This window comes from Palaemon carinicauda, chromosome 13 (genome assembly GCF_036898095.1).
Source record: "Palaemon carinicauda isolate YSFRI2023 chromosome 13, ASM3689809v2, whole genome shotgun sequence".
NCBI classification, from domain to species: domain Eukaryota; kingdom Metazoa; phylum Arthropoda; class Malacostraca; order Decapoda; family Palaemonidae; genus Palaemon; species Palaemon carinicauda.
In genome coordinates this window covers 119,528,543-119,539,470 of record NC_090737.1, presented here as the reverse complement: position 1 = coordinate 119,539,470, position 10,928 = coordinate 119,528,543, and the positions used below count along the sequence as shown (strand labels likewise).

General features: G+C 35.5%; 1 protein-coding gene across 1 annotated transcript in view; it reads left to right on the top strand.

The window, feature by feature from the left end:
* The window catches only part of LOC137652370 (E3 ubiquitin-protein ligase MARCHF5-like), a 52,463-nt gene extending 42,039 nt beyond the window's left edge, over positions 1 to 10,424 (top strand). The window contains exons 4-7 of the mRNA XM_068385739.1: positions 3,942 to 4,072; positions 6,879 to 7,069; positions 7,671 to 7,830; positions 9,743 to 10,424. Of these exons, the coding sequence (XP_068241840.1) occupies positions 3,942 to 4,072; positions 6,879 to 7,069; positions 7,671 to 7,830; positions 9,743 to 10,072 (812 nt within the window). The 3' untranslated portion in view covers positions 10,073 to 10,424. The remainder of the gene's footprint in view (positions 1 to 3,941; positions 4,073 to 6,878; positions 7,070 to 7,670; positions 7,831 to 9,742) is intronic.
* Positions 10,425 to 10,928: the final 504 nt, after the last annotated feature.

The following is a 10,928-nucleotide window of genomic DNA, read 5'->3' as shown; positions in this document are numbered from 1 at the left end:
TTGTTTATTATGATCGAAGATGGAGCGTAAACAAATGGAAGGTTTCCGTTTCAGGCGGCATCATAAAGAAAAACATTTCATAAATGGCATTCATTTCATTTATTTGAAAGTTCTAATAAAAAATAATTAGAACATTGGTAATAACAAATTCAACATATAATCTATACTTGGTAAAATTGCTGTCAATTAAAAAACACAGATGTATAAATGCGTCTGTTTCTTCGTTGTGATCAGAGATAAACGTAAAAAAAAACATTGGTTGTCGTTTTCTATTGTACTTTTTAGCGTGTTTAGGAAACGCATGATATAAAATCGCCTTTATTTTGATAATTCTGGATTTTCAATCATACAACAAGCTAGTCTATAGAGTGATGGTTTTGCTATTCACCAGTTGTATTATACAATAGATATGACAAACATTAAAATTTGTCTGTATTTTGGGTTGTGTTATAACGGGAAATATATGGTGTTTACACCTATCCTGGTTGTAATTTTAACCATTTTTCAAGTTATTAGAACTTTAAAGTATATTAAATGTTTTATTTATTTACAAAAACAATTTGATATTATAAAGAAATACAGTATAGTACAAAGAAAGTATTGGAAATGGGTAGTAAACACATTTGAATAGGCAAATTGCTGGTTGCCATGGCCACAATGGAATTATTTCTGTTAGTTGTGTGTTTCGAAATTCGCGATTTTCCATTTACACGAGGTCATTAATCGACCAAATTCTCGCATAATTCGGGACCCTACTGTATATATATATATATATATATATATATATATTTATATATATATATATATATATATATATATATATATATATATATAATATATATATATATATATATATATATATATATATATATTTTATATACACTACATCCATTCATTAAACGTTTAATGAATGTCCTAGAGACTGACTGTATATCATATGATCAGCGCCCAAGCCCCCTCTCCACCCAAGCTAGGACCAGGGTGGGCCAAGCAATGGCTGGTGGTGACTCAGCAGATAGACCTACAGGCTCCCCCAAACCCCCCATCCGTAGCTCACGAGGATGGCAAGGTTGCAGACACTAATGGCACTAACGAGACTGAGCGGGACTCGAACTTCCGACTGGCAAACACCAGGCAGTGAGGTTACCAATCAGGCCACAACAAGATGAGCAAATTGGCTTTACTGCTTAAAACATGTTGCTGAGGATCTTAAATACTTCCCTACATTTGACCTTTTGATTGCCAACCTTGGAACACCTTTTAGACCTTGGATCTAACTCAGAAATTATGTATAAGCTGATTAATTTATGCTTAAATAGTAAAGAATTTTTTTTTTTATGTTTATGTCCCTCTCATAAAGAATGACTATCATGCAATTACTGGCTGAATGCAGTAGAGAAAAAATTACTGCACAGTAGTAGACCCAGTGAAAAGGTTAATGCTGCTGAGGCAGGCGTTACTTTTAGTAAAAATTGTATTAAAGAAGGTCTGCATCCAAAATATTATTATTATTACTAGGTAAGCTACAACCCTAGTTAGAAAAGTAGGATGTTATAAGCATAAGGGCCTCAACAGGGAAAATAGTTCAGTGAGGAAAGGAAATGGGGAAGCAGAATAGTTTGCCTGAGTGTACCCTTAAGCAAGAGAACTCTAAACCAAGACATTTGAAGACCATAGTAGAGACTATGGCACTACCCAAGACTAGAGAACAACGGTTTGATTTTGAAGTGTCCATCGCCTAGAACTACTTACCATCGCTAGAGAGTCAACCCTTACTAAGATTAAAGTAGTCACTGAACAACTACAGTGCAGTAGACAACTCCTTTAATGAAGAAAAATTTTTTGGTTATCTTAGTGTTGTCAGATGGATGAGGAAAGAGGAAAATGTCTAAGAATAGACCAGACCTTTCAGTGCTTGTGTAGGCAAAGTAAAATTAAGCTGTAACCAGAGGGCAATCCAATGTAGCACTATATGGCCAGTCAAAGGACCCAATAACTCAATAGCTGTAGTATCTCGTCAGGTGGCTGATGTCTTGGCCAACCTGCTACCTACAAATTTGTCAGTTCTGTCTGAAGAACCACTGCTTATTCCCCAATGGAGCTGTGTACCAGTTGAAGACTGTGTTTTGGACTGCGTACTGTCCCCCCAGATGTTGACTCAGGTGTTTAGACTGGTGGTTACTTTAATCTTGGATTCCTCAGAGAAGTAGTTGCTACAAGATTGAGATCATCTTGCCTTTTATCACGATCTGGGGATCATGATGAATTGGAGAAGTCAAACCTCACACCCCAGCAGAGGTGTTAGTATCTGGGTATGCTGATAGACAATACATAGCAGCAAGAGTCTTTCCATCAAACAATGATGGAAAGTAGTAGTGGTTGTGGTAGGTTGGCTAGGGCACCAGTCATCCGTTGAGATACTACCTCTAGAGTTATTGGGTCCTTTGACTAGCCAGACAGTGCTACATTGGAGCCCTCACTCTGGTTACGGCTCATGTTGTCTTTGCCTACGTATACAACTAGTAGTCTGGCCTATTCTTTCCAAGTTCTCCTCTGTCCTCATACACCTGACAAAACTGAGATTACCATACAATTCTTTGCCCAAGGGATTAACTACTGCACTGTAATTGTTCAGTGGCTACTTTCTTTTTTGTAAGTGTAGAAAAGAGACTTTTAGCAATGGTAAGCAGCTCTTCTAAGAGGACACTCCAAAATCAAACCATTGTTCTCTGGTCTAGGGTAGCGCCATAGCTTCTGTACCGTGGCCATCCAATTTCTTGGACTAGAGTTCTCTTGCTTGGGAGTACACTTGGGCATGCTGTTCTATCTTATTTGTCTTCCTCTTGTTTCATTTAAAGTTTTTGTAGTTTATATGTGCCACACCCCACCCTCCCCTTGTATTGCACCACAAATGCAGCTTTATATGCTAACTGCTCTACTTTTGCTTCATTTGTGGTGGAAAACGGGGGAGGGTGGGCTGTGGCACACTAATAGTACCAACCAAACTTCTTTCTTGTTGATGTGCCTACACTAATTCTCACCCCGAACATCCTTGACTTGTTTGTCAATAGTTCCGACTTGGAAAATAGTAAAATTTAGCCATGTGCTGTATTTTACTTATTATAATTGGTTTGTATAAAAAAAAACTTGTGCTAGGATTGTGGTGGCCTATTGGTAACATCCCTGTCTGGTGATTGTCAGACTGGGGTTTGAGTTCCACTCAAACTTGTTAAGTTCCTTTAGTGGCTGGAACCTCACCATCCTTGTGAGCTAAGGATGGGGGTTTTGGGAAAGCCTATTGGTCTACCTGCTGAGTCATCAGCAGCCATCAGCTGGCTCTCCTTGGTCCTAGTTTGGGTGAGGAGGTGGGCCTTCGGTGCTGATCATATTTAGATGGTCAGTCTCCAAGGGATTGCCCTGCTTGCTAGGGAAATATCACTGTCCCTTGCCTCTGCCATTCATGAATGGCTTTTAAAACTTTAAAATTGCTAAATTTTTGTTTGATTAAAATTACTATTTTGTCTTGGAATGTAAAACATATACAGTAATTAATTTCAAAAGAAATTAGATTAATTATTTAACCCTTTGGTAATCCCTGTTGTGACAGTCACTGTGAGGCTTATGACTTGCAAATTTTTTTTATGGTAAACAATGACATGTGACAAATGACTCTACTTACATTGATGTTCTGTAGATGAACTAACAAAGAAATAAAGATAGAAACAGAAATTTGCATTAGAAACCGGATTAAATTTTTTATATAACTCCATGAACATCTGATCCTCAAAGGGTTAAAATATATAACCAAAGCTTACACATCTAGAATTTTATGTACAGTCTGTATGTTCACATTTTATATTTCATTATATGTTAGACTTGTGTATGCAGTCCTAGAATTCTTTTCCATTGTTGAAATACTAATACTCTTATGTTCTTTACAGGTCAGCTGATGCTGTTTTTAGACAGAGTTGATGCTTTCATTTATAAAGTTTGTCCCTTTGTTGCTGCTGGTGTAGTTGTAGGATCTATTTACTGGACAGCTGTTACTTACGGAGCAATAACTGTCATGCAGGTAAGGTATTGGGTTACTGTAGTACCTCGGTTTACGAGTTTAGTTCCTTCTTGTAGCAAGCTTGCAAAACTAGAATGCTTTTTAAAACGAGAACAGTTTTCCCCCATGAGGAAATTCACTCAAAGCATTCCACATGTCTATAAATATATACAGTATATGCATTTTTAAAGGTTTGTAATGGAGGTTATTCAAGAGTACAGTAACCCCTAATGTCAGAAATGATTACAAATTAATCATTCACCATGAAAAATAAAAATATTGACAAATGAACTATCACTTTACCTTTGAGGAGAGTTGTGGCTGGTGTCAGGGAGACAAAAGAGATGAGTAGGGGATGGGTTTTGAGTGAAATCTCCCTCCATGACAACTTTGAGAGTTTTTCTCTCTTAAACATGTTCACTATCAGAAAAAGAATCATTTAATTCAAGCTTTCTGGACACTTGGTCATCATTTTTACGCTTGTACTTTCAGTTTAGACAAGAAGCGTTAAAGAGGTGACTGCTTCTTCTTTTACTTTAAAATGGCATGAAAGAAGAATTTTAATGATAAAATTTCCTTTTTCTATGCTCACCTAATGTGCTTATTGCTTCTCCAGAAGATCGGTTTATTTGACCTTAACCCATAAAATGCTAAAATGTTTTAAATTTTCAATTTTCTTCCCATCTATGAACACATGCAATTAGTAAAGGAAGGTGCATTCTAACCATAAATGGTAACTGACACACCATTTTTTCAGTCGCCAACGAGGCATTAAATTAGTACGAGCATTTTCGATAAATGTGTTCGCTGCTCGGCCTGCCGAAGCCTTATCCGAGTGATGTGTTTCTACAAAATTTTCCACGTTATCAACATTTCTCTAATTTTACTTGAATCGTGAGATTTGTTAATCTGTCCGTCCTCCTCAATTGAAATCTGCTATGCATTCTCTTAATTCTGCATTTTATGCGTCTCCAATACCTGTACTTTTTCAAAAAGTGTTTTTTGTAATCGTATCACCTGCTAACTTCTCATCAATCTAGATAAGCAGAAACCTCTCTATGCTAAGAACATGTTTCTGTTGATTTCCCAATATCTCCATGGGTTTTGCTTTGTCAAATGCTTTGATATCTTCTTTATTGTTCAGAATTATAACTAGCAATTGCAGACGATGATGTACGAATGTACTATTTTGGCAGGTCGTCCTCACACATACCTAGTTCATGCTTCATGATAATTTCTTTTATTACTTACCTCACTTACCTGGTAATCCTTTCCTTCATTTTACCATCTTTCTAAATCATCTTATGGGCCACTGACACAATGCAGTACTGTTAACTTTACAACTCGGTACAAAATATCTTTATGATGAACAATAGCAATCACAACTCTACAAAGAACTTGTGGTCACATTTATACTGAAAAACAAGAGGTGATTTTTCTATTAGTGCTTCTCAGAGAGTGGAAGCCTTAGGCTCCGAGCAAAGGGGATTGGCAGCTAATATGAAATAAAATTGAGTAAAAATTCAGTGAATATTACATAGGTGGCATAGAGTTACTGTGTGACCAATTTCTGTACATTACATGCTAGTCTTGTTAGTACTCGTCCTCAAAAAGTGCGCATATGAAGGGAAATTTTTGCCTGCACACCTATACAATGCTCAAAAACCAATTTGAATTTGTATGCTCATACTGATTTGCTCATAAACTGAGTCGTTGCTGTAGATGTATTTTATATCTACTAACATACCAGTACGGTATTTGAGAAAAATATAAAATATTACTGTAATACAGTATGCCTCTCTCTCTCTCTCTCTCTCTCTCTCTCTCTCTCTCTCTCTCTCTCTCTCTCTCTCTCTCTCTCTCTCTCTCTCATTTACTTTATCAAAGACACTAGAAAGATATCTATCAAGATTCTTTCAATATAAATGATAAAGCATTAAAGCCATGCTGGCAAAATATTATAGTGTAAATGTAATGGGTTTTATTGAGAAAAAAAAAATATAACTGAAATACTGTATTGTGTATTGAAGTTGCCAAAAGTTACACACGACTAAAATAAAATTGCACAGAAAAAAAAAGCATTTGTCACTATCTCGAATATCGCTAAATGATTTGCAAATTGCTTGTTTTTAGAGTTGCCATCACCTAATTTCTAGTAATACAAAAAAAATTTTGTAAATTTACATAATGGTTTGTAATGAAATCTATAGATGACTTGCTAAAACAGTCATAACTTCTATCCAATTATGAAATGATTATATTCAAACTGGGGATTTTAACCCTTGGACCAGTAACTTGATTAGCCTTATCATTTAACCTCATGTGTTTAAGGTGCATAGTAATTTTTGTAGTTATTGGAACTTTTTAAAAAATTTAGCGTGGTCTTTAAATTTAAAAGAAATATTTTAAAGGAGGCTGAATTTTATTATAATTTTCATGTTTTCCCATTTTATAGTACAATAACTGTATATTTTGTGCATCTCCACCTTGTTGCAGATAACATACATGAACAGCTATACTGTATGATACTTTTGTAAGTTTTATTTTGGAATAAAAATGTTTCTGTGTCACAAATTTAATAGGTTTAGGGTTTACAGTATTTTAAATCAAAGTCGAACATTTAATGTTTTGATGGAAATAATCTACCCATCGAGTTGCTTACAAATAACGGGCTCCTTTGCAAGATGATTTAATTTTTTTGTATAAATATTTTTTACGATGTCAAATAGGTATTGGATGCACATAATTGTTAGCATTGGTGTAAATTCCATTTATTGTCTAGTATATGTTGAAGAAAATGATTGACAATGGTAACCTGTTTCCCCAGGTGGTTGGTTACCAGGAGGGTATGGCATTAATGGAACAAGCAGATCCCCTAGTATTATTGGTGGGCTTGCCAACTATTCCCATTTTCTTGATACTTGGAAAGATGGTTCGTTGGGAAGACAAAGTTTTGAGACTTATACGAGCGTCGGTACAACGGCTTCCATTTTTAAAGTACTTACTTCCAGCCTTCAGGTAAGAGATTCAAAGAGTTCTTTTTAGATGTTGTCTCTGTTGCTTAAAGTAACATGTGAAATTTACAAGGTTTATTTAAAAAAATTTTGAGCAACATTGGATGCATATGGTTTTAAAAAGATGTTCTGTTTCATGGTACATTGTTAGGTATAGGTAGTTGTGCTGTACAGTATTGCCAAAAAAATTTTGTGCTGTCTACCCTTTGTATAAAAGGTGACTTCATTTTAAATGGTTTGCAATATATTTTTATACTTTGATTCAGTAAGAAAGTAAGAAGTTTTCATTCTTCTCGGCAAATTTTACATAAATGCATAAGTATTTGTAAATTCTCTAATTTAAAACCTCACAAGAACAAATCTTCCTATTGTCGTATGTGTGCTTCTTTCATTGAAAAAATATTCAGTGATTTATTTTCAGAGCTTATTCTGTACCGTATTTATTTTGCATTCCTATTTTTTCTCCAGTTGAAGATGTTTTATTTTTAAAAAGTATAATAATTAATGAAGGAAATCTGTAGTTCTTTAATTGAAGAAAATCAATATTTTAGCAGTGTTATGTTTATTAATGGATATAAAGCAAAAAAACTTTTACCCTTTTGTAGGTATGAAGAGGCAACTGGGGTCAGTACCACAGCAGTTATAAGTGATCCAGTAAATGCCACTAGAGTTTTATGCGGCGCATTATCCCTTCCTACCATAGCAACTATTGCTGGCCGTCTTTTCTTCCCGTCGGCACAAGATAACTTAAACAGAACTCTTTTAGTAAGTTAATAATATTTTTGGTAATGCAGTGTTCTTACTATAAGGTTAATTTACTGCATAGGAAATAGGGAAAAGTTTATCATGTATATTTGTTTTATTAAAAAAAAAAAAAAAAAAAAAAAAAAAAAAAAAAAAAAAAGAGGGGTTAAGATTGAACATTCTAAAAAAGCTCTGCACTCTAATGAAAGTTGAAGTAAAGTTCTCTGCAGTGGCAAGAAGTAAAGTTCTCTGCAGTGGCAAGAAGTAAAGTTCTCTGCAGTGGCAATAGTCATCTCTCCTGAAAATAGGCAGCTTAAATTATTTATTAAATATAGAATTCCATTTTCTGTTAATACAGTGAATGCTATCAAGGATTTATCAAAACAGTTCCATGTCTATGCTACAATTTCCACACAATATTTAATACATTATAACTTGACATTTTCTGACAAAGCCTGCAAAATGAATGAAGGTTGAATCCAAAAGCTCCTGAGAGTAGTTATTATAGTAATGTCTTAGATCCTTAAAAGGATAGTAACCCTACAATAAAGTCAATGTACTGTACAATAAATTCAAGTTGGACGAAAAACAGGGATCATTTAAGAGTCAACATGGATGACAAATTTCCCTTTGAATTTGAAAGTGTTGCTAAGAGAAGCACTATACAGTATTTAAAATTACAGTATGTATATTTTCATCTTTATAAAGAGAGTATGAATGTAACCGAGTTGTTGGTGAAGAAGCAAAATGCCAATAATTCAGTAAGGACATGTATTTGCACCAATTGGTCAAGTTCTCATTAGTGCGTATGGATTTCTGAAGGCCTTTGAAGTAGATATTCAGAATTCTCTCCAAACCATTAACCTGTTAAGGGTCGCCCACGTATTACTGTAATTTATTTACGAGATAGGCTCACCACCTTCACCATGATATTATGTTTATGACTTTAGTAAATGCACATGTCAAGCTGTCGTCTCGTAATAATACGTATACTCATATAGAAAGTGTGGGAATATCATTTAGCAAACTCAGCGCATGTAAGTTGCCTGGCGACATTTTTCAATTTTGTGCTTCACAATAGAAGGCTCACATTTTTTCAGTATGATTCAAAAAAAAATTTCAATAAAATTTTTTAATATTTCAACCTCGCTAAAGAGTAGGCATATGTCTTCAGAAGAGATTGATTAATTACTGATATTGAAAACCTTTTGGTTGAGGAGAGGTGTAGTTCTAAGCCCTGCAGTGAAAAAAGGATATTGAAAGACCCAATCTATTTTATGATAAGGAGTGATGGTAACTTTCCATTACCAAGTGACTGTGCAACAAGAGATAGAGAGAGAGAGAGAGATGTTCCATTGCTTTTGTTGCTGATCTTAGTGGGAAATTTATGGTTGAAGATGATGAACCTTGATTGTGAATAATGTGACAGAATGGAAGCAGAAAGGTCATCCGGGGTGGGGGCCAGACATTTAACAACAGACCCATAAGGGGATAGTTCTGTCATTGTGTCTTGTATGTCTTGCACCTTACACCCTAGGCAATATTTAACGGTCTTTACAGCATTCCTTCGGCCCCTAGATTCACTGAATTTAGATACTTCTAACTCTTCCTACACTTCTTTCCTTTATCTTACTCTCCAACCTCTTGACTTTTACTTCACAGTATAACTACAGTCTTTTTCCCACAGTTGCACTTGGTTGCCAATTGCTGAATGTGCACCAGCACTGGGTTGTTTAACCTTAAATCATACTCCAATCCATATAGCATTAACAAACCACATGAATCTATTAATATTCAGTTAAGTAACACAAGTAAGGAACATCCTGCTCATCTTCATCATACATATTTTCACATGTAACATAGCCAGAAATACCTCTCTTAATATGAAGAATACTATATTGCTTAATGGTCTTAATTTTTTCTTTTACTTTAGGGTGGTGCTTCATTCCTCTTAGTTAAAGGTCTATTTAAAGTTTACTACAAGCAACAGCAACACGTTATGCAGAGCAGGCGGAAGATTATTGACTATCCTCAGGACTCATCGATGCAGGTTCCACCAAGCAGTAATACAGGAGGAGCAGTACCATCTAATGCGTCGCCTTCAGCTAGCCCGCAAGAACCTTCGTCCTCTCCCACTCCTGACTGTCAGTCTGTAGAAACATCTTCTCAGGATTCTTCCTCGTCTACCCAGTCCTCTACTATCTTAGGTCACCCTCTATCCAGCCATCACTGTGAACAGTACCTGCGTCAGCAACAACAGTAATAGAAAACAGTTTGAAAGTACACACATCATATACATAAATATATATATTACAAAATGTTTGTTTACTTTTTATCTTGCCAGAGAACTAGAATAGTTAGGTGATGAATGGGTGTGTGTATGTTGATACTTCGTTTATAAGAAAAATGTTATGTATATTTGTATGCAAGTCAGGTGAGTCTTAGAGTTAGCAAGTATAAAACTTTGCTGACATTTCCTACTACAATTGTACTTGTCCTTATGATATAGATACGTTTTTATATAGGCTTACAAGGACCTCGAAAACAGTCTGGGTTTTGGTTTGTTTGGACGAAGCTAGTTTTTATTCTGAAATAACAAATTTTCTGAAATAGTGCAGATATCTTTTATTTTTCAATATTAAACTTACCCGATAATCATGTAGCTGTCAACTCTGTTGCCCGACAGAATTCTATGGAGGGATACGCCAGCTATCACAATACTAGAAGGGGGTGTTCTTACCAGCGCCACCTGTGGCCAGGTACTCAAGTACTTCTTGTTGACACCTCCTCAATTATTCCTCTGTCGTGCTTCTGACAAGACGTTCTGGGATACGCTTATGTTCTTGGAGTATTTTCACGACTTTGGTGAAGTATTTCTCTTTGATTTCGGCTGTCGCTTTACTGGAAACTTCTATATTAGCTTAGTTAGCTTTTGGAATTAATTTGATTAATTATGGTGACGAAGAGAGTATGAACTCTCGTTCACCTTTCAATGGCCGACCCTTCCCTTAGACGGAAGTGTTGGTGTCTAAGAGAGTATAGACTCTCTTTCTTAATTTTGCTTAACAAAGGTTATAGATTTATTTTATATCTCTCCGCCTCTTATAGGCCTCTTCGAT